Here is a 24,753-nt window from a genome sequence, read left to right as displayed (position 1 = left end):
GAACCTCATGCTATTTTCCAATTTGTCGTAATAATTATTGTTGTTTTTTTAGGTAAGTGTCGTGTGTTTAAGGAACAAAGTGTATGTTGCAGTTGATCCAATAAATTAAACCGATTCCACATGCACAGGCTGATAACTGGAAATATACAAAGCATGCCAGTGTTGTGTTTGTGTTGTACAGTAAGGTGAGCTGCTACCTATTTGTTTACCAAAGCAAGCGTTTCACCAAGGTATTCCCGCCTTTAACTGTAAGCAGCTTCAGTTTCACTGAGCAAACTCCAAAGAGTATGTTTACTTTTTTCATGAGTGTGTGTGCATACTTGTTTGTTTGGTATGTGTGGCTTAAGAGAATTGCAAGGTAGCTTGCCCCTGGTCAGGTCTAGATTGTGTGTTTTGGCTACAGACTTGCGTATCCGCAACTGTGCCACAGAGGCTGCAAGGTCAAACTATACTGTGTTTTGCAAAATTGTAAATGTTTCTCTAATGCTTAACAGAGTCGGTGTTTGGATGCTCAACAGAAGAAGATGTTTCGATTGTCTTTTGGCTTCAAACCAAAATTGTGACTTGAATCAGTTATGCAACATTTTCCATCTGAAATGTGACAAAAATAACTAGATTAACAGGAGTGCATACTTCCCATTTCCATTGAATAAGTCTGCATCAGAGTTATTTTCATTTTTTTTAAGCATTAAATATGTTAACCGATTTCGATTCAAGGTACCCAGTGAGCAAGGGAGAGAATGTCATTCCTACTTTTCCTTCTGCTCAACAATATGGTCCATAGTCTTTACAGCAGATGGATGAAAACAGTAACATTTGTAAAATTGCCTGGTGGGGAGAAAGGGGACCAGGAGGTGGATGTAAGATGGACAATGTCACAATTTGTTTCCAGCTTTCAACAGAAAATCCTATCACACAGACCACGGAGGCTTACATCCTTTTGGTTTTGTTACATTTGGTCAGCCAAAATGTGTGCAATGTAATGCACACCTTTTATTTCAAGGCAAAGTGCATATTCTACTCTTCAAGCCAGTCCGAGCTCATATACCACGGAGCAGTAGGAGCTGACAGCTGTCCGGGAAGCTATCTTGGCCCATTCCTGCCCAGAGGCGTTGATGTGCATGTGCGTGCTGCATGCTGTGTAGTAGTGTATTTTAAGGGTCATCCCAGAAAGATTTTACCCAAGGCGAGTACGAATGGAGAGTGCACTGACAGGCACCCATGGGTGTGTGTGTGTGTGTGTGTGTGTGTGTGATGTTGGATTCCTTGTGGCAGATGAGCTCTCTCTGGTTGCTTGAGGCTATTAGAATAAACACAGCAGTGGATAAGTAGAAAAACCCATATCCTGTCAGTGCCAGACATTTCCATTAAAATGTTAAATACGTTAAAGTGACTTAATATGGAAAGCAAGGAATATGACGGCAGGTGGTTTTTGTCCCTTTTTAGAGGTTCAGAGAGGTTGGGATGTTGGATGGAATTAAGCCCTGTGTTTCACCATTTCATTCAGACTACCGATAGAAGTAAGTTTCAGAGTCCCTGTAGGTGTACAGTAAGAGAGAACAGGAGGCAGGTCCAGAACGAAACTGAGTTCTGCTACAGAGCTGAAGGCAAGACTAGGAGGTGAAGGGAGGGGAGCGAGACAAGGGTCCAGATGTGAGACGGCCTCGCTGGCTGCCTGTTTACATTTCTCAGCTAACGGGAGAGTATTTTTAACCTCTGCTTGTTTTTGTTCTCTCTGCAGGTGCTGGAGAGTCGGGGAAGAGCACCATTGTGAAGCAGATGAAGTGAGTGACTGCTCATTGTTTTGCTTTTCCTCCCATCATCTCAGACAAATTAATTTATGGTTTAACAGCACAATTACATGCATTTGGAATATTTACACAAAGGTGGATTCACAACACTTATTTCAGGATCAGTATGTTCTGTAAAGCTGTCAGAAGAATTAGAGCAGCAAATTCATTTGTGGATGTTAAAGAAAGTGTGAAGGAGAAATGTTTCCTCACAACCAAATGTGCTGGCTTAAAATCTAAGCCCTGTTCCTTTTGTTCCTTGGTGGTTTGTAGAAGATAATATCATGTTCTTGTCGGCTCCTATGTTCCAATGAGTCATCATGTTTTTTTAATTTCCACTTAAAAAACAACCGGACCCGAAATGAAAAATTGAACACAAAAAGGTAATATGTATTTTTCCTTTGCTGATGTGGTAAATCAGTGTGCTTGATGTGACTATCCTGGGATCCTAGTATACAACTTGAAGCACATTCAATGAGCAAATACAGCAACATACAACCTATAGGTCAGATAAGACACTTTTTTTGCTGTGGTAGTACTAGAGAAAGGTTAATTAATCCATAATAATTGTGTTATGTTTCATTGTAGAAACCCTGTCAGAGATCAAATCTTTTTTATTAAAACCAAGCAAAGGAGGGTCAGAAGCTTTTAGTTAATGGCATGTAAAGTGTTAGTAATTTTTGTTTCACTATAAAACAAGAGAAAGACTGAAGGACGCACAATACATTAGTCCATAAATGTCTTCCATTGTAGTTTATATTAGAAAACACACACACACACACACACACACACACACACACACACACACACACACACACACACACACACACACAAAGACAGCAAGCTATATCTTCTTCTGCTCTATAGCTCATGTTATACTGTATGCAGGGACGTGCCCCCCCCTTTTGATAAATCTTCTGAATGCTGAAATGGTGAGTGCTGCTTTGAGTGTGGCACAGTAAGCTTGGCATTCTTGGTTTAGAGCTACCAGGCTTGAAATAGGCCATTAACCCACATTGCACCATGAATCATTTTTAACCAGCCTCATGGAGGAGAGAGACACTTGTTAAGTAATTAATCAAATGTAGTGGGGAGTGCAGTCACTGCGCAGAATACTGATATCTGTATGTGTTCACCTCTCTCCTGAGCTATACCTGGACCACATCTAATTATTCCAGTCTAAATGCTTCCAGTCATGGTTTTGCGTGTGTGCAATCCAGATTTAGTCTGGCAAAGAAAGCCCACCATTGTTGTTGCTGCTCTGATTGTAATCTGACAAGGCTTCTGTAAGCTTTTGCTAATGACATAATTTCAGTCGGGTTGTAAAAAAGATGATTGATAGTACTCTATGAAACTGAAGCATCAGCATGGACACTTCCTTCCCTATTTTCTACAACTCAATGGACTGTCATTGTTATTTGATTAAGGTTAGACAATTTGAAAAATATGGACCCTGGAATGCCATGCAGGTTTAAACCAAGATAGGATTCACATTTAACGCAAGACATAGCACATACATTTGCTTTGTTATGGCTAATTTTTGTTCACATTTTCAATGCTACACTGAAACGACACAACAATTTAGAGTGAGTCATGTTGATTATTCTGCTTTCTTCGGTAGGGTTAAACTGGTTCTTAAAGGATATTTTTAGAACTGAAAGTCTATGGGAAACTATAGCGTAATAGCCTCGCTTTAAAGATAAAGTGAGCTACTTAAAACGTACCATTGGGAGGAAGTTCAAGAGGCAGTGAGTCAAGTCAGTATGTAAAACACGTCACTTGATTTGCTGATTGTTGCTGCTTCGAGGGTTCAACTGATCTAAAAGGCTGTATTTAAAAAGCAAAAACTTGGCAGCAAGACCGTTATAAGTGTAACTTTAAACTTTCTGTGGGAAAATCTGTCACTCTCCAAGTTTCAAATGTGTTAATTGAAGAAAAGGCTTGTTCAAACTAAACTGGCCAATTGGCAACGGTAACAATTTCAAAGATATGCAAAAAGACTTGGAAAAGGAGGAAGACAAACACTAGTTTTATGTGTCTTTTATAGCCTAAGCTTTGATTTCTGTGTGATGAAGCACAAATGAAAGCCTGGGGTCATGTTCAAGGAAGATCACTCCTGTCAGTCTTTGTTAATACTCAGACGCACAACACAAATACCAGTATCTCCAAATGGCCAAAGTTATTTCTCTGTATACATTATCTGTTTTTTGGGGTTTTTTTGTAATCCTCTCACTGAGCTCAGGTTAAACTTATTTCACATTTTGGCTCACCGTAGCATTAAAAAGCCATTAATAACATTATTGATGCAGACACAAAACCGGGGCTGGAACTGGTGTGTGGCTGTTGCAAATTTGCAGTGTGAAAAATATGCATCTATGCCTTTAACTGACACTGAAGTAGAAAGAGCACAACACCACTGTCTTCTCTTACATTCAGAGGAGTAGGAGTGACTTATTTTGTCTACCTAAAAATAGAGAACAATCATAACTCAGCCAAAAGGAAGTCCCACACTGAATCCAGACCTAGGAGCAACATTTAACCTAATTCTGACAAAAGGATTGCTTACTGTATGCTTCTTTGATAGTCACAGGAAACTGTATTACTAATGATGGGGTTTCCTTTTATCTACTTCTTAGTCAGAACTCAGAAAATTCCACTACACCTACATGTTGCGACATAAAGGATAATTCTGCTTACAAAAGTATAAAAGTCAAAGGAAATGAAAGCATTAATGATGTGATTCCTATTTAATTCAAAGTTATTGTATCCTGCTTCTCCTTGAATGAAACACGACTTGCAAGTTATTTTTAACACATACGTATTGAATTATTTAAAAAGGGGAAGCACGCAGCTCATGTCCACACGATATCACTCAAATCATGTTGATTGTGGTGTGGAAAGCGCCTTCATCTGGTCATCTAAAATCCCTCTTATGTTCATCATATATCATGAACTATAAGCTCTTTAGGTCGATTTTGGGGGTTCTTTGGTTCGAATATAAAGAAAAATGGTTGTGGAATTGCCAACCAGTGTGATGAGAAATCGCAGAATATGCTGTATCTATTAAAGATAAAAAATGTGTCAATATACTATTATTAGTTAATTATTATGGTGCAGAGATGTTGCAGTCTACAAATTATATTGTATAACTAAACTTAAGAAAAAACACACGTTAAAAACATGGTAAACTTGGTACAGATCTTCACAAAATCTCACAATTTCAATGATTATGATTCTTTTTAATTAAAGTTAGATTAATAATCCAAATGTCCACTGTTTGCAATGTAAGATACGGATTAAAATACCTACTTAAAGGGCAATTTCCAAAACAAACTTTGCAAAGTGCTTCATAATCATGTCAACTATTAGAAGTAATGTTTGAATGAGGGAGGAACACTGTGGGCTTTGAGTCCTCTTGACTGTGCCTCAGTGTTTCACAGCGGACTCACTTGCATTTTAATGAGCTCCCATTCAGCACATCACACAACCAATGTGCATCCTGGCTGTGGTCTCTGGTCTCATGGCAGACAAGGGGAGATGGTTCTGTTTGGTTTCCAGCCCAGCGGCTTCGGTCTAAGCCCCATGCTTTTTTTTTCAACTGCATGCCTCTTTCTCTATGTAACTCCTCCACAGCTCCACAAGCAAGAAAATATATGTACTAGTGTTCTCTAGCTGAGAACCGCAACCCAACAATATTGTGATGTTTGATGTCATACATGCAAGACTACATACTTTTGAATGGAACTAATTAAGGGATAATTATAAAACCTTAAAATTCAATATGAGATTAAATATTCAGCAAGATATCGGTCAAAAGGTCAGGACACATTTTAAACCATATGATGTAATGTGTAATCATGCATGTTCTGTTTCATTGTCACATTGTGATTTCTTCTAAATGTCCTTGCCTTTTTCCCCCTTTTTCCTCTGCTCTCTGTTCTCAGGATTATCCATGAGGATGGATACTCAGAAGATGAGTGTAAGCAGTACAGAGCCGTTGTCTACAGCAACACAATCCAGTCCATTATGGCCATCATCAAAGCTATGGCCAACCTTAAGATCGACTATGAGGAACCTACAAGAGCGGTAGGTATCTGACACTAAAGTTGACACTGAGCTTTCCTACATTTTTACACTCCATCATTCTCTGCCACAGCAAGACCAAAGAGAACTGATGTTTGAATTGTTTTAGAAAATATGTTGTGTCTGTTAGCACAACAACACTCAAAAGACCAATGTGATTTTAAGGATTTAAGTAGAAGTCAAATTGTTTCCGTGTTTGGGGTAGTGACAAAAGTAACTGATAGCCTGTTAAAGTATAGTGTTATATATCTGTTATATCATCTCTACTAATCACCACCGAAGCCTCCACTCCTTCCTCATCGGCTTGAGGATTTGAGGCAGCAGAAATTATGCAGCTAAAGAATTTCTCTTGAGTGCAGTGGGACAGTCTCTACTCGGAAATCAACTGTGGGTAGCAGATGCTTAAGATGGACTCCTGCAGTGCCATGTCGTTTCTGTTTATGAGTGTGTTTGTTTGTGTTTTGCTAAAGGAAAAAGTAAATCATCTCCACCCGGGGAGATAAGTTGACAGAAATACAATTCTGGCATTACTCATGAGAAGAGAAAATGCCATCATCTAATGGATGTGATTCATATATTCTATTTTCACAGTTGAAAGATAATTTCTAGTATGAGATAAGTTAGTATCTGGAGAAGAGTCTCTTTAGTAACGGACGATGAACCAATCTGTCAACTCCTACATCGAAGTGAACCTAAAAAGATTGTGTTCGAAAATCGAGAAAAGGAAACACATATTTCAACTCATATGTTACACATCTATAAAAGTAGATTTATGTTTCTAAAAGTGTGTGAATACCACACAGGAAATTGTAACCTACCTGATCCTCAGACTTTGCTGAAGTGGAATAATTATTATTATATATAATATGTTATAGCAGATCTGCGTCATGTGTAGCGGTGGCTCTACACTAAAACATGCCTTCTGCAATGCAGGCAAGTCAATTTAGACCCTCTTTGTAAAAACCATTACTTTGCAGTTTCTATAAATCTTTGATGCTTTTGTTGTCTCCAAATTTGCCTCTCCTGCGTGACCTTCCTTGGAATTGGATAAATATTATTTTTTTGTATGCAAAGAGCTTTTTGACTACTTGGCATATGCAAGGATCTGCTCTGTCGAGGGAGCAAACTCAGCATGACGAGTTCTGCTGGACAGAGTTAATTAGTTTATTTGAGTAACACCTTCGAACACTGCAGTGACCTACAGAGAGGACAGACTGTCCTGGATCATTTCACAGTTTGCAATTAAAAAGACAACATTTGTGAGAGAAATCAAGTCAGCATTAAGAAATATTCTTAATCAGCATGTGGGGTTTGTTTAATCTCTTCATGTAAAAACAAGAAACATGCTGCTTTCATTGTTTGCCAAATACGACAATTCCTGCAGACTATTGGCAACTAAGTTGATACAGCGCGCACATCACTCACTGGTTGCGGTTTTTGACATGCTGCTTACAAATTTAACACCAGAAGGGTCATAAGACTAGTTCAGGTCGAATTAACTAATTATTAACCAATACATGGAAGTCTGCTGTTAATACCTAACATCAGAAGTTAAGCTTTCAAACACAGAGGGTCAGAGTGGTGCGGTGGAGGTGATGTAAGCTGTGGACGATGCCCTTCTCGGGGTCCTAGTGAGTGCAAACTAAGTAGAGTTGCAAAACGTCATAGCTCACTTAATATGACTGTCTCAGGGTAACAAAGGCAAGTACCGTATTTTCCGGACTACAAGGCGCACCTCAATATTAGCCGCACAAGCTAAAATTCGGGGGAAATCCTGTTTTGTTCATACATTAGCCGCACCGGACTAAAAGCCTGCGGTGTTTTAATGTTTAATTACCATATGTAAGAGAATATGCAAAAAGGGGATTGTCAGGAAAGAGATGGCTGTTTGGGAATACATCCCTTTTATTAACATTTTGAAACGGTACATATTTGCATAACTTTTTACCTATATGTACAAGTACCGGTAATTACAAGTACGAAACATGTACTGTGCTGTTCAAACGAGTAACAAATGTACTGTATAACAATAACCTACAGCACACCAGAAAAATATAATCGGCCTACCTTTTGGGCTAAGGTGCAGTAACACGGCTTTAACAAGAAGAAAAGACAGTCATTCATTGCCATCTTTGTCTTCTTCCTGCGCACTAAAACCACCAAAGTCCTCTTCTTCAGTGTCGGAAACGAACAGGCTCAGGGTGGCTTCGTCCTCCACTCTCCCAGTCTCTCCTTCGTTGTCGCTTTCAAAACCTCGTTGTCAGTGTCGGAATCGAACACCCTCTGAAGGGCCGTGGCGGTGTCCTCCTTTTCATCACGCAGCAGTCCAGCCCTTCGAAATCCGTTGGTGATCGTGGATGTTTTGACACTTCTCCACGCTGTCAGGATCCACTGGCAGACTTGGGCAAAACTTGCTTTTCGCATGCAATCAGTTTTGGTGAATGATTTATCGCCGCTCGTCATCCACGCCTCCCACTGAACGCGTAGTGCTACTTTGAACGCACGATTCACACTGATGTCGAGCAGTTGCTTCGTTGTGCCTCCAGGAAACACAGCTGGAATCGAGTTTGTGCTCTTAATGGCTGCTTTCACAGAATCTGTGATATGGGCCCTCATGCTGTCCAAAACGAGCAATGCTTTTTTTTGGCGAAAGAATCCTCCAGGTCGCTTCCCATAGCACTCTTGCAGCCACTCCTTCATTACGCTTTCCATCATCCAACCGATTCTTGTTGACTTTAACAGAGATGCCGCTCGGGATCTCTTCTCTTGGCATAGTCATCCGCTTAAAAATCACCATTGGCCTTAGTTTTAACCCGGATGCTGTGCAGCCCAGAACACAAGTGAAATTCGTTCTCTCATGGCCAGTGGTTCTCACCGTGATGGATGATTCACCTTGCTTGTTAACAGTCCTAGTGAGAGGCAGGTCAAACGTCAAAGGCACTTCATCCATATTTATGATCTCGTCCGGTCCGATGGAATATTCGTTTATCTTTCTTAGTGTGAATTTGCGGAAGTTTGTTATTTTTTCCGCGTAGTCGGGAGGGAGTTGCTGACACACAGTCGTCCGCGCCCTGATGGACAGTCCTTTTTGTTTCATAAATCTGTGACACCAGGATGGTCCACCTCTGAAATGTTCTATCTTCATTTCGGTGGCGACTGTTTTGGCTTTCAGTCGGATCTGCACATTTGAAACACCTCGCCCGTTTGCTCTCTCTGTGTTCACCCAGTCTTCGATAAAGTCTTCAAGTTTGGGTCATCTGCTTTTATTACCTCTGAAAGCTTTTTTCGTTTTTTTGGACTGAGCCAGTTCTTCACGCTGGCGTCTCCAACGTCTCACCATTGATTCGTTTATACCAAGGGTACGTGCAGCAGCTCTATTTCCCTCGTTGAGAACCAAATTGACTGCCTTTAATTTAAAAGCTGCATCATATGCATTTCTTTTGTTTGCCATAATGAGGGTTTGTGAATGAAAGCTTCCTTTGCTCCTGTAATACTCGTCTTGCTCTTGCTAATCTAGTCTCTTTTTCGCGCTAATTCGTACGGCACTACTTTGCCTGGCGGACGGACATGTGACCAACATACCACTCTTTTCCCCCGTGACTGATCACATGCCTTTCCGCCAGGTAAAGTAGTGCCGTACAACAGCGGAACAAACCAAAACAAAACCTCTTACGATATCACAAAAATCATGAAAAATCCATAGAAAAGCCGCACCGGACTATAAGCCGCAGGGTTCAAAGCTTGTGCAAAAAGTAGCGGCTTATAGTCCGGAAATTACGGTACATGCCATTACTTTTAATACTAATGTCCTGCCTACCATTCGAAGCGTCTGCTTTCCCAGGCCACTTAACATTAATAGACGGATTCATTACTGTGCAGAGTTTATGGCAGGTGACTGTGAGATGATACTATGCCAAGTAGGCCAATGATCGATCCATCCTTTCTGACTGGGACTTCCCTCAATCAAATTTGTTTTGAAAGCTTACAATTTTACATTAGACATCTCTGATCCGACTTGCATAGGGCTGCAGGAAACTTCTCAAATTATATCACATGGGAAAAAATGCTGTTTCTCTTTCCATCATGAAATGTGTCCATTGGTCGGAGCGCTTATCTGCAGTGTCTGTGAAGTTGTTTTCAAAAAGCCCCAATTACAACAGGCACATAATGTTTTCCCTTCCTACTACCGGCTAAATACATTTAAAAAAGCCTCTGTCACAGTTAGCTTTGAAGGTCAATGTTGAGAACGATACTAATTACATGGCATATGCAGCAATCAGTTGTGGCAATTCTTCAGTGCCTTTCATGGTAAAGGCCCTTGTGAGATTTGCAATTGTTTCAAAGGTTATGTGTTTGGGAACTGGTTCTCAGGCTTCTTCTTCTCTATCAGCTGAAATATGAGGAATCTGTGCTGCTGACACATAATTGTTTCATCACAATTCTAAACTCTTTATAATATCAGCATTTACCCAGGAAATAAATGGGATAATATTAGCCATGTGAAAAGGATGTCCTAAATAAAGTCTGCAGTGGTTATCAGCAAAAAGGGATACAAGACTTGGTATCTTTTTGTGAAATCAGCTGTATCTAATGTGTTGTGTGTATCTTTTCATGTCAGGACGATGCCCGCCTGCTGTTTTCGCTGTCCGCAGCAGCAGAGGAGCAGGGCATCCTGCCAGAAGATCTGTCCAACATCATCCAGCGACTGTGGGCTGACGGTGGCGTGCAGAGCTGCTTCACACGGGCCCGAGAGTACCAGCTCAATGACTCAGCAGCATAGTGAGTGCCTTAATGACATAAAGCAACATCAGAGAACAGCTGCAGTTATTAATAATGAAGGCCTTGCTGTTTTGTTTAACCCAGGGCTTTCACTTTCAAACACCAGTTGTGTCGCTAATCCACAACATCATGGCAACCTCAGCCTCTCTCCGCAGGTCTTAATTACTTTAATGATCCTCATTTCTGAGCACTCAGTTTTTTTGGCAGCGTTGTTATAATGTACCGGTATAATAAACAGGGAGAACATGAGGTATTTTTGAGAGGCTGCTGGTAAGAGCTGAGAGGTTATAACTCTGACCCTGTGGGATGAAATCAGAGAGCTTGAGAGTTGTTTCGCGCCGGCTGCCTGCAAGCTGCAGCAGGAATTAACTGATTTCTGGTTAATACACTCAGCCTTTGATAACACGATGACACTGCCAGAATGTGCGGTAAACTGTCAGGGGAGTGTTAACTCTTTCACAAGTGATTGCTTTGCAGTAACGCCTGTGTTATCTTCCACAGGGAGTGATATTGTTCTCTGTTTGTGTTGGCTGATATTATCGGAGTTTCACCTACTCTGCTTCACTGCTCTTGTTATGGCGGAGCAGACCTGGAAGCTAGCAGGCTCACATTTAACAGTTCGGAGATTGGACAGTGTACCATCATGGCTTTGTAGAGCTCTGAGAGGGTTGGTTGCTTTAAGACGGAACTAAATGAGTCTGCCGCTAAAGAATAATCCATATCTGAGCACCTGCTGAGAGCCAGAGAAAGGAAGGGAAAGATAAAGCGAGAGAGATGGCACTGTTCTCATTAATTGAGACCTCTATACTCGAAAGACAGACATGTACTTTACACAAAAAAAAAATACAAAAAATGAATCCAGCTGCCATTATTTTAAGGAAAGAAAAACTTTCCACATTTCTGGAAGTATAAAAATCAAACAGTCTCTGCTAATGCCGTAATAGTTCTGTGTGAAGGGATATAAAGTATATTAGGGTTCCACACTAGGTCTCTCATAACAGTTTACTTCACGAAAACATGTTGAAATGGTTTTAAATGTTCTTGTAAAACCTTGTAAAATGACCAATATTTTGCCTTTGACAATTACTCTGTCACATTACATTTGAGTGCCTTTACTTATTAAAATCCAAGCAGGGCAAATTCAATTACTGTTAAAGGCTTATAAACCCAATAGCTAAATCAAGCTGTGTTACAATATCTGATGTGTGGACTACAAAAGCATCCTAAACCTCTCCCTGTGTGGAGCAGGATTATGATTAAACTGTCAAACACGTGGCATGAGATAGTGGTGCAGAGGCTCTAATATCTACAGCCGGCTGTGGTTTGAATGGGATAACATCCAGCACCAACACTTGGTTTTATAACATCAGGGTTTTTTTGTATTGTGCTGAAATAATGACGTAGAAATGTTCTTTTGGGCTTTTATTTGTCTACCAGGGTGACTTTATGGTTGTGAAAGTGGATTGTGGTCTTGTATTTAGTGTTTTATCAGGCTTTAGGTATGCTGGACAGTGAGAATGCTTTTTTCCATTATTGAACAGACACAGTGTTTCTTCTGAATAGATTTTAAAGAAAATATGGAGACAAACAGAGCATAGTGTCAAGATATTACATTGGAATATAGGTTTTTAAATAAAAATCCTTATTTCTTTTGTGTGCATAAGGATGAATAGATCTCAGTGCAGGATTCAGTGAATGTATTGCTGAACCATACTATATGTGATTGCCAACAAAGGTCTGTAGGAAAATGTAATCAGGAAACAGAAATCTGCTACCAGAGCTTTTCCTCACTATGATCCACCTAATTTGCTTACCTTGCAGTGGATGCTTCCCCATGGCTCGGATAATGTAGAGTATGTGATATATGAATTACATCTTTACAATGTCTGTATTCAATAGCATGGTCACAGACAGTATACTATATGCTCCTGTTACTATTAAATGGATTGTGAGTGGAGAGGTTGCATTTCTTTTAAGGCATTCAGGAAGTTAGCAGATATTAAGTTACGAAATAGTTTTTTATCTTATACAAATAAACGCTTTCATATCAAGATAAGACTGGGTGCTGGATCATTAATGTAAATGATATAAAAGAGACTAGGCCGGCACTCCAATTTGGCTTTAAAATATTGCCACACAAATGTTGACCTTACTTATTGAATACACGCATATATATAATAATAATAATAAGCTTTATTTGTATAGCATTTTTCATGCATCAGGTGCAGCTCCAAATGCTTTAACAAGGCACACATCACAATTTAAAACAGCAAAAAACAAAAGACATGATATAACAATTTAACACTTTAAGAGATACACAGATGAAATGGTGATCCCTCTCGGTAGAACAAAGGATAAAAATATGAATATCTATTAAATACAAAAGAATGTTGGTGTGTGGCCCTAGTTTTTCTTTCCTTATTTTACTATATTGTACATTATATAAAATGAATATGCATGGCATGACTGTGTGAACTGGTATAGCGGTAAAGCAGAGGTAAAGCAGCAGCCTTGTACAGCTCTGATCCCTGACTGTCACTTTGTACCTGGCTGCTCTGAGACGACACAGAGCTGTTAGAGGGCCTCCTGTCCTTCTCATGTCTGTGAGAAGGAACAGATGAGACCTTTCACCTGAAACAACCCAAACCCTTAACATCTTAAGGTCCCTTTATTTCTGCAATGTTGCTGGTCAGTGTTAATATATTGTGTGTATGTGTGTGTGTGTGTGTGTGTGTGTGTGTGTGTGTGTGTGTGTGTGTGTGTGTGTGTGTGTGTGTGTGTGTGTGTGTGTGTGTGTGTGTGTGTGTGTGTGTGTGTGTGTGTGTGTGTGTGTGTGTTTTCCCTTTTTCCAAACAGCTATCTAAATGACCTGGAGAGGATAGGCAAGTCAGATTACATCCCCACACAGCAGGATGTGCTGCGGACCAGAGTGAAGACCACAGGCATTGTGGAAACGCATTTCACCTTCAAGGATCTGCACTTCAAGTAAGATACTCCCTCCTTTCACAATTCTTCCTTAAATACTCATTTTGTAAAATGCTGATAAAATGATTTTGTATTGATATTGTGCAGCTAAATATTTCATCTGCAAAAGAGCCACATCATATTCATTGAATAAAAACTGTCTCTGCTAATATACAGTGGTGATGTTCTAGAACACAAAATCACTTACATTTAATGGCTGTTTATTTAAGAGGATCAAATGGCAACCACACTGATCAGAGAGTGACATGCCTCTAGGACTCAGGCTCAGCAGGTGACAGTCATTATTATTGAGGCTCATGCTCACCACCTGAAGTATCTCAACACATTAGTTTTGAGCCTTGCCAGAAATATCTTGGATGTTTCTAAATGTAACAGCGGAAAATAATCATTACAAAAGCAGAAACTCATTTGATCTTTAAGATATCCTCAATGCATCACTGTGTTAGTTGATAATAACATACTTTAAACTTAACGAGAAGCAATTTGAAAGTCATATCTTGTGTTGTCACAGACTACTTTGTTCTGACAATTATGGTCGCTAGTGACTGTCTGATATTGCCGACTGAGGTAATTCAATTTGTGTGCCTTTTATGAGTCATGCGTTTCTGTATCTGCCAGTGCACAATGCTTCCCTTTTTTGGAAACTCAGTCTGTTTTGCAGAAAGAAAAACATTTATGTTCTGATTTGTCAAGTTGCTGATTGATTTGAGATAAAGATGTTTTTAACCCAAACAGCGTGTCCCACTCATCCTGACACAGTGATTACTAGATATAAGGACATGGAAAAAATACCAGGGGAAAACCTTCCGTAAAGGGACATATCCCACACAAAAAACTACAGATATGTGTGGGATGTTTGTCTGTATCACTGCAGGAGTCACTACAAGTCATTTCTGAATACAAACACATTCTTACCAGTAAAGTGTCTTTGAAAGCTTGTTTTTTCCATGCTTCTCGGAAGTTTACTTGTAAATGTGTTCTTTTTGTCTATATGTTCTGAAAAAAAGTACTGTATTCCCCATTTTTATAATAATACCTTAAGTCAGCTCTCATTCCATACACAAACATGCTATTTTACATAGCTGATTTAGACTTTAGTCACTATATTGCCTTTGAAACAACACAGAAAAACTGATTGATGAATATTCAAAATCACATTTAAAACGGGAGTGGAAATAAACCCCCTTCAGTGGTGCGTATGTAATATTTAAGACTCATAATTATGTCTTGGTTTAATTTATTAGTCTATGGAAGACATCATCAAATACAGCCAGCATATGTTTACCTCCAGCACCTCCTCAGTGCTGCACTGCCGTGATATGTTTAGCGTGTGTAAGCAGCGCTGGAGGAGCACATTGTTGAGGTAAACAGTTTAATGTGTGTCACTGTTATAATGAGCTCCGGTTAGTCAGCGTTAAGCTCGCCCTCTGTGGGTGTCAAAGTTCTGCTGTAATGAAACATCCTGCAAAGTGAAAAGTGCTTAGCAGGAAGAATAAGCGTGTCGCTCTGCCGTGCTGCAAATGGCTTCCATCTGCCTCAAGCTGCCAGCTGAAAAGCCTCCTCTCAATGGTATACGGAGAAAATCTTAAGTGTTGCAACGTCCAGATGACATCCTCCATCTAGGTACCCTTCATCTTTATGAATAACCCAGGATCTCAGTAAAGAAAGCCTGCTGCTGCCTTGCCTCATTCTGCCTTAAGGCTGCCTGTTACCACAGCAACTGCACTGAACAGAAATGCCAAATAATGGCAGGAAAAATGACGAGGCCTTTGCAGTGAAACAGCCTGCCCCAGAGAGAGGCAGAGAGCACACACATTTCCAGAAAGAGACCTCAAGGCTGCTGTCTGTCAACAGGAGAAAGTGTTGTTTCTCCTGTGCGCAGCCCGGTCGGCTCTCTGGCATTATACTGTATATTTATGCTGTGTGTGTGTGTGTGTGTGTGTGTGTGTGTGTGTGTGTGTGTGTGTGTGTGTGTGTGTGTGTGTGTGTGTGTGTGTGTGTGTGTGTGTGTGTGTGTGTGTGTGTGTGTGTGTGTGTGTGTGTGTGTGTGTGTGTGTGTGTGTGTGTGTGTGTGTGTGTGTGTGTGTGTGTGTGTGTGCAGGATGTTTGATGTTGGAGGCCAGCGTTCTGAAAGGAAGAAGTGGATCCACTGCTTCGAGGGAGTCACAGCCATCATCTTCTGTGTCGCCATGAGCGCCTATGATCTGGTCCTGGCTGAGGACGAGGAGATGGTGAGTTAAGCTTTGCATGCTTTTCACGAGGGGTGATTCCCGGGAAAATGTACATGGATATGGGAGGTTGGGGTGTCAGGGAACTATTTTCATTCATGATAACAATCTCATTATCTCCACACGTGTACCTGACCCATCCAGAACCGGATGCATGAGAGCATGAAGCTGTTTGACTCTATCTGCAACAACAAGTGGTTCACAGAGACCTCCATCATCCTGTTCCTCAACAAGAAGGACCTGTTCGAGGAGAAGATCGCCCACAGCCCTCTGACCATATGCTTCCCCGAATACTCCGGTACGGTCTGAACGCATTAATACAAACACAGGACAGGCCCAAATGATAGAGCACACTATTTTAACGCAGTACTTTACTTTAAAGTCAAATAATTTGTAAATAGGGTGTGATAATTACACTTGTACTAGGGTTAGGCTCTGCCTCTGTATAGAACCATTAAACCAGGCTTAATCTAGACTCACCTTTTGCCTCTTATGTATCAATATCATATTGAAGTTACAAATACTTAAAGACTCTTCTAACCATATGGATGAAAACATAATTTCATATGACAAAGACATTACTCCTATTCCTTTATGTGTGAGTATATTTACCAATCATGATGGCCAGAAATGTCCCCTTTTTAAGCAATAGATAGAAATACCAATGCATAATTTTAGTTTGAAAATGGAAAATATTGGAAAATTTCATACAAAGATGGTCAATTGTTAACAATTCAGATTGTTTAATTTCAGAAAACCCTTTTGTTATTTAGACTTCCAATCTTTGTTTGGATTTGGACAAGAGCTGAACCAAATATTATATATATTTTTCCAGATGGTTAAAAGGGTCTTTCTGGATACTGAAAGTATCTCCTGAGTTGGAAAGAGTGTTTAATCGATTATGTGACTAAAGTAATGGTAATATCAAAGAGGCTATAAGTGACTGATTGGCAAAATCAGTTGTAATTATAGAAGAAGGAAACAGAAAAAGACATTCCAGAAAGTCTGATCTCCCTAGTGACTCAGCCTCTCCTCTCTCTGTCTCCTCAGGCCCTAACAAGTATGAGGAGGCCCAGGCTTACATCCAGACCAAATTCGAGGACCTGAACAAGAAAAAGGACACCAAGGAAATCTACACCCACTTCACATGCGCCACCGACACCAAGAACGTGCAGTTTGTGTTCGACGCTGTCACTGACGTCATCATCAAGAACAACCTGAAGGACTGTGGCCTCTTCTAAAAAACAAATCTCAGAAAGAGTCAAGGTGAGTTACCTGGATACCTGGCAAGTCGCTGACTCAAGCCTGTCGGAAATATTGACTGATTTTTGTGTTTGTGTTTTTTCAGACTACTTGAAGAGTTCCGATGACCATAAAGAAAGGGGGAGTATACACACATCATGAATGACTGCACTGGCCAACCACGATTTCTGCTTTGATCTGCTTTTTATAAAGACACCTAAGAGACTGAAAACCCGACGAGCCTCGCAGAATTTCAACAAATGCTGATCCAGTTGCTCGTATTGTTAACTCTTTGGGCTATGACCACAAAATCAACATTTCTAATTTTATTTCTGTTCTTTTTTTTTTCTTTATTTTCAATTACTAGAGGAGGTAAAGGAAAACTTTTTTTATATAAATGCATTTATTTTACTTTTAGAAGTTCTGATGTGCAAATTATTAAACTTTTAATCACAGGAAGCTTATTTTTTAAAGGATGTAGCACAGGCATGGACATAAAATATGATTGATAAAGGAAAGTGCTTTTTTTTAAAATAATGTTTACATAAGTTCATCATTCATAGCCAAACCGTATATTGTTCTGCATGACTCAACATATTAGCTCTGTAATCTGCACAAATGATCTAACATTCCTACGAAAACAAAATAAAAAACGTTAAAATGCTGAAAAGGAAAAAAAAAAAAAATGCTTCACGTGCTGGGGGAAATTATGACAAAATTGATATTTAAAGTATGTGTGTAACTAACATTCTCTCAATTTTTATAGTACCATTTCCATGTCTGTTGCGGTATGTTTGTGCCTTGACTTCTGTTTACAACCAATTCCTAGATATGCTTTCAATACTGTTTGACCTACTGTGCGCCTATATTTTTCTTGTGTTTTCTGCCTAGCACCTATGAATATATAGTGATTATTAATGAGAGACGAAAATCTAATTCAGCAAAAGGTTAGTGTTTTTTGGTAAATATTAAAATGCTTTTAAAGTCCTATATGATTTAATTTAAATAAAAGTAGAGATCACCTGACCCGTGCACGTTTCTTTTCCCTCGTTACAGTACATGTCACGCTTTTACCCAAAGCGATTTACATGCATTCAATACTGTGGGCAATCCCCACAGGAGCAATTTGGGGTGTAGTGTCTTGGCCAGGCACACAACAACATGCTGAATGCAGTGGAACCAGCTCTCTCCTGATCCGAAGATCAGCACACTATCCCATTGCGCCATAGCCTCCCTGTTCCTTTGTTTAATTGCAAGATATTTTAATATGTTGTGGGTAACTTCACAGTTGTCAGTAATGTATTTACACAAAAGGGTTAGAAAACAAACAAAGATAAATAAAAGTGAAGTATAGGGATTTAGAATAATTACTTTCCACAAAAGTGAGACTTTGTAACCTATCTGAAAACAAGACATTGTGGCCATAAATGAAAAATAAGGAATGATAGTACATTCCCTTAATGTAGTGGAAAACACAATTATATCCCTGGCCTTTTTGAAAATGTCAACATTCCTGTACATATTTGGTATAAGTATTCAGTTTTATACAGACCTCACGCAGGCACCACTTCCTAGTGAAATTAAACTGGCCAATGGCCCCATCTAGTGGTCTGTTAATGTAGCGGATATCAATTATTACGAACATCAGTTTCTCCGTTTTGCCTTCAGAAAATGTATCTATTAAGTATGATTACCGGAGACCATCTATTACCTTGTTCTTTCGTTATACAAATATTTAAAGGCCTTGTTTGACACACATTTACAATATGCTTCAATCTGTTTTATGTCTGAACGTAACAGCATATGTACTGGTTGGGAATTTGTTCAGGGTGTGATCTGTATCACATGGATAATAGGGCTAATTAATAATGCTCGTTTTAACTTAATGACCCTCCACTCATCCTGCCAATCATCTCCAGATGCCCTCCACAATAGCCATATTAATTTTTTCAAGACAGATGAAGCTCAAGTAACAGCAAATGACTTACTTTAAAATGCAGGGATATCGGACAGGGAAATTGGCAGCATTGTACAATAAGATGCATTTATTCATTGTGAAATATAACAGACAGAGTCTAAATCTGAGGGCAATGTCATCAATCATTGGACCTTAAAGGTTGTCTGGATCATGGACTGTAATTGCTGCAATCAAAAAACACAAATATGTTGATAAGAAATCACTCATAGAAGAAAAACTGCAAGTACTGGCCCAGGGATAGTGTGGTGCCAAAACATTATTTGAGAGGGTGAGACAAGTCTGTGGACCCTTTAATGTTTTTCTGTGGGGGAAACTCTCCAGTACTCACTCAGATTAAGACGAGTGTTTATATATGTGTGTTATAGCACATAACATATACCTTGTATGTGTTAATATGCATACATGTGTGAGATTAAGGTAAGGTGCCCAAAACGTTTTATAACTGTTGCTTTCTCAACCAACTCTGTGAGCCACCGTGACCAGTTTACTGCCCAATGGTACACAGACAAAATCCTGCTGATCTTAAATTCAACTTAGCATTAAAAAACATTTCACAGGAATACACTAATAAAAATGAACGGTGATAACATGTACATTTTCTTCTTTTTTAATGCTATTTTACTTCTATTGAGGTGTTTACATTTTGAATTGTTAATTTATACTCTTTTAATTTATCTAAAGTACAATGCTTTGTCTTTTTCAAGGATATATATACCGAATATATATATATAACAAATAACCAATACAACAATTAAAACATGAGCAGATCAAGCAACAGATAAAAAAAACACTATCATCCCTACAGAGTGTCAAAGTATGGAAAAGTGCAACTGCGCTTGTATTCATTTTATTCAGTTGTATAAACCTTCAGCAATTTTTCCCTAGAGGGCACTGTAATTCTACATCTCAAAGGCTCTACCATTCATCCTAGCCCTCAGGGGCACAACACATCTGTCTACTGACCAGAGTTGCATTTGTTTGCACACACAACAGTAAAAATGTTATCATGTATTAATTTTTGTAAATCTTTCAAAGTAAAATTCATTTTTTAAAGCAAGCATATTTGTTTTTTAAGCCAATTTCGGATCAAAACTTTCAAAATGAAATGTTGCTTTGAATGTATTCGTCTTGCATTCAAGCTATGAGCCATGAATGCAATAATATCTGTTGAAATGACTGATTGTCATCTGAAGCCAGAAATGACATGCAGAGATATAAAAACATAAAAGGGAGGAGCTACACTATGTCTTTCTGCTAATGTGTTCAGGTACCAACTCATATAATGATTAAATCCATTAGGGATTCCTAAAAGCACAGAGACTCAGAATAAAGGTCAGTCTGTATGGAAAATTGAAAGAATCACAATTCCATTACCAGGCATAATACCTAATGCATAGTAATAAGGGCTGGTGGGTTTTAGGGTGGTATGCTTTCTTTTTTAGAAGACGTCAATGTTAGTGTTATTTGACATAATTCTGAAAAAGAGACAGATTTTCTGTATTAAAGTGCTAAAAACCTCCCTAAAGTAGTAAAATAGGACCAGAGCATGCTGTGTTAGGGTAAAGCCAGTTAAGCAGGTCAGGGCATGCTGCAAGTACCTGTATGCTAATGTTGTCCTTGCTGTGGAGACAAATCTGCACTGGAACAGCAGGCCATCAGATCTGGATTTACCCACAACAGTAATGAAAAGATGCATTGCTCTCAGATTTACATAAACATCCATTTAGTGAATAGTGTGAATTAAAGGTTGAGTGCCCAACGACTGTCAGCATTACAGGCTCAAAGCCCATGAGTGCAGGATTATCACATTTACATGGAGGTGTTTAAACACTCTGAGCCAGTGATTAACATTTACACCAGTAGGACAAGCTTCTTTTATTCTACCAGATGACAAGCAGCCCAAAAAAGTGGTTTGGTTGTTTAGGCGATGCAATTCTAAAACAATCACGTGAAAGAAAAAGGAGTGATATGATAGATATTGCCTGCATTTAAGTCATTTTGAATACCACACTCAAATGCCTCATAACTGATTCAAAAAGTACTCAATTCATTTAATTCACAGACTATTGATTAAAGGCTGAAGAAGAAATGAAACCACAGATTCAAATGTGATTATTTGAAGGCATTCTAATTATTCTAGAGTGGTAAACACAATATATCTTTATTGTTTTTAAGATCATGCTTTTGTCTGCACATTGCTGACAAAAAATCATAGTAGACAGACAACATGCTAAGGCGAAGCATTAAGATATAAACCAACTCAAAGCCTAAGCATGATGTCATTTCAGCATCAAATAAATACATGTGACGTTTAAAATTAACCTTATTTCTACGAGACAGTGCCTGAAACCACAATATCAAGTTTAAAGTGAGGAATGTTTATCGTTTATTGATTTAAATTCAATGTATGTGACTGATGTATCCTATCTCACATCTCTTGCAGCTGTGTTCATCTGCACAAGAAGGAGGGTCTGTAAAAGAGCTGCGTGTGAGTCCTGCGCTCTGATTGGCTCATTCAGACACGATGCACGGTAACTGGCAGCAGGGCGCGGAGCTGTAAAAGAAGGCGAGCAAGACTAAAGAGTCACTCAGCACATCCACCTCTGTTCAGGAGTCAGCTGCAGGTCCCCTCACACCGTAGCACCTTCTGAAAGAACCGGGACGCTTAACTCTGCTTATGGGATATATGACCTGCTTTGGACAGAGAGTGCCATATCAGAAGTGAGTGTGTGCTTGTGTTGCCTACTTTGGACACGCTGTTGTGTTTTTTCTTACGGAATGATAAGCCTGTCTGTGGATTTGTTTTTAAACGTTCTTTCTTCTTTCTTTTTGCAGAATCTGAGTTTTACAAATGAGAGGAGAAGAAATGGTGAGTTTGTTTTCTGTTTGACATCCTTGTTATACTTTATTGTTTCACATAATAACGGAGCTGCTTATACTTACCAGTCCATAATTCGCTTAGTTTGAGTAATATTAGCCCTAGCAACAATATTTAGTATAATATTATCAACATATGGAGAACACATCTGCCATTGCAGCAGAACGGTCAGTGGTGCCTCCACAGTGTGAATTCGTGAGTTTGCAGACGCAGCATTGTTGGAGTAAATAATGACAGTTATATCTGCAGTATATGGAGATGTTTAACGGACACTGACTGATTTTGATGAGTAGTTTATTATATTAAAGGATTATTTTGTTATACATTGCATGCCCTGCTTTGTTTGTTCCATACAGTAACGTTGGGTACTTTCTCAAGTTCTTGTAACATCTCACAGAGTTATGATGAAAACCAAATGGGGGCAGAAGGTCTTGCAGCAGGGTCAAATAATGAAATGGATTGTGTAGAATCTTGGTAGAGAGGTCATTACTGGTTCAAAGGTTAGTGCTGACATCAAGTCAAGTAACTTGTGTTGGATGTGACCTCGATGGCCACATATGAACCCGTTTCCTGTGGTTCCTCTGACTTTTTGTGTGTATATATCTCACCTCTCTGTCAACTCTCCTTTTGCAGCAATGCCACACTACAGCACTCAAAGCTGCAAACACGCTTATATATAAACAGCACTTGCTTTTATGTAGCTTAGACATACTAAACTATTAATCCAGGCTCAGTTAAGAGACCAGAATACCTAAACTTGGGACCTCATCTTTCCTTCACATTTACCCTTAAAGACTCACACACACAGTCACATGTTCTCGTATGCACTGTTAGTGTTTGAGTCAGCCGTTACTGCTCACTGGCTGATTCCGACCAATCAGCACAGGAGTCAGAGAGGAAACACGAGTATTATATTCCTTAGTGTGTCACTGGTGAATTTCATAGGCAGGCAAACTTAAAGAGGCAGGACCCCTGCAGCTAAATCTGGATCCAGCAGACCCCATTTACTCCTTGATATACTGCAGATGTTGTTTCAGTGTGCAGTGAAAAAGTTGAGGTGAGACATTAATACAACTGTCCCTCTTATAACTTCTGTCTGGGTTCCGAGTTGAATCACACCTGACACAATAAGAACAGGGCGTTCACTAAGTTGTTGGTGTGGTTGAGTAAATTAACGGACAGATGGATTTGCTTTGTGTTGAAAATCTGTCTATTGAACAGTTGAGTTCTTTGATCAGCAGGTTGACTGACCTTCATGATTACAATAAGAGAAAATTAGTTATTTTAATAGCTTGAAACCCACTTTGAGCAAGTCTGAGTGTGCCAAAGAACTATGTATTGAGTCAACTTATTATTAAAGCCATTTTGCAACAGCTCATCAATTAGTTTAAGAAATGTGCTATTTTCAGCTTGGCTCTATCAACCGATCTGCCATGGTGAGAGGTTTATTGGCACTTTGTCTGACTCTCCCTCTCTTTTGTCTCCTCAGCTCTGCCTGCCAGACTCAGGCGACTGCTTACGGGAGCAGATGCAGTACATGATGAGGTCACTGCAAGACCTGAAACAACTTCGGAGAACTTGCCCTGCAGCCAGACGCCCCCTCAGCACCCAACTCCCAGCGTTAGTGCGCCATTCTGCAGTGGCTCGGGCCTGTCAGCAGCGAGCGTTGCAGCGAGAGCAGCGCACACGCCTGAGGATATCTGATGCCAGCACGGCCAGCACATACGACTCGGCCTGCTGCCTGGCGAGTCCCCTGGAGGAGGATGACTCAAGCCTGAGCCTCAGACTGGGTCTGGGTTCTCCCAGCAGTCACAAAAGTTTGGAGTTTGATTCAGGGTACTCCGAGGCATCATGGCAGGATGAAGCTGTGGTTCTCAGGAGGACGAGGAACGTGCGGGTGTCCTCTTCAGCCTGCCTCCGTACAAACAGAGCTCCAAGTGGTCGCATCCGACCCAAATCCACATCTGACGCCTGTCTAGAGAGTTGGACATCGTTTGATGCCAGCAACCAAGATGATTGGACAAACTCTTTATTGACCAGGGGACGCAACCGCCAACCTCTGGTTCTGGGTGACAACAGCTTTGCAGACCTCGTACAGAATTGGATGGACTTGCCAGAATGTCCTGAGCCCACTGAGCTGAAGCCAAATGTAGGAAATAGAGCGGGGAGAGGTTTCTTTGTCAACATGAGGAGGAAACTGGCTGGGTTTTCTAAAAGTGTTGAGGACAAAGTGAGGATGAGATCCACAGACTCTGCTCACATTGACAGAACTGCAAATGCTGCTAAACGTCTGTCCTGTCCTGTTGCGGTATCTCAGTCCAAAGTCCCCTTTTTCCACCAGTCTCACTCAGGCCTCAATGAGATGGACCCAGACTTTTACAGCTTTGCAGCCCTCATGAAATCACGCTGCAGACAGCCTTTAATCTGCAACAAAATCATTGGCTATGTCTGACACAAAGCCACGTATAGACTGGACAATCCTCAGAGACACTTCATATTTTATATGACTGTTTCTCACTTTATATATGCTGTGACTTTGCTAAAATGAATAAAGATTGTCTCATAATTTAAACTCTACATACTCTTTTTCTCTTTCTCTTTTTTGTATCATTCACATCTTGCATGTGACACAGGATATTTGGTTGGTTAATATAATTTAGCATTACCAGAAGGCATCCAAACACATTTTATTTATTTGAATGGAGCTTCCGCCATGATCATCTGAGTTTCATTACAGCTCATTATAGAGACAATGATTCCTTGCTGCCGGATTAAAGTTTTTTTTTTTTA

At 39.8% G+C, this 24,753-nt stretch overlaps 2 protein-coding genes across 2 annotated transcripts in view; both read left to right on the top strand.

The window, feature by feature from the left end:
- LOC134882291 (guanine nucleotide-binding protein G(i) subunit alpha-2) overlaps nucleotides 1-18,133 on the top strand; it is a 51,214-nt gene extending 33,081 nt beyond the window's left edge. The window contains exons 2-9 of the mRNA XM_063909922.1: nucleotides 1,742-1,784; nucleotides 5,735-5,876; nucleotides 10,492-10,652; nucleotides 13,509-13,637; nucleotides 15,739-15,868; nucleotides 16,010-16,163; nucleotides 16,916-17,131; nucleotides 17,214-18,133. Coding sequence (XP_063765992.1) covers nucleotides 1,742-1,784; nucleotides 5,735-5,876; nucleotides 10,492-10,652; nucleotides 13,509-13,637; nucleotides 15,739-15,868; nucleotides 16,010-16,163; nucleotides 16,916-17,106 — 950 coding nt within the window. The 3' untranslated portion in view covers nucleotides 17,107-17,131; nucleotides 17,214-18,133. The remainder of the gene's footprint in view (nucleotides 1-1,741; nucleotides 1,785-5,734; nucleotides 5,877-10,491; nucleotides 10,653-13,508; nucleotides 13,638-15,738; nucleotides 15,869-16,009; nucleotides 16,164-16,915; nucleotides 17,132-17,213) is intronic.
- Nucleotides 18,134-20,582: 2,449 nt separating this feature from the next.
- On the top strand, nucleotides 20,583-24,540 carry LOC134882215 (PAK4-inhibitor inka1-like). The gene is made up of 3 exons (XM_063909825.1): nucleotides 20,583-21,806; nucleotides 21,921-21,954; nucleotides 23,453-24,540. Exons 2-3 carry the CDS (start codon nucleotides 21,937-21,939, stop codon nucleotides 24,413-24,415), a joined length of 981 nt encoding a protein of 326 aa, XP_063765895.1. The 5' UTR covers nucleotides 20,583-21,806; nucleotides 21,921-21,936; the 3' UTR covers nucleotides 24,416-24,540.
- Nucleotides 24,541-24,753: the final 213 nt, after the last annotated feature.

Source organism: Eleginops maclovinus, chromosome 20 (genome assembly GCF_036324505.1).
Source record: "Eleginops maclovinus isolate JMC-PN-2008 ecotype Puerto Natales chromosome 20, JC_Emac_rtc_rv5, whole genome shotgun sequence".
Classification (NCBI taxonomy): Eukaryota; Metazoa; Chordata; class Actinopteri; order Perciformes; family Eleginopidae; genus Eleginops; species Eleginops maclovinus.
This window is presented reverse-complemented; position numbering and strand designations above follow the sequence as displayed.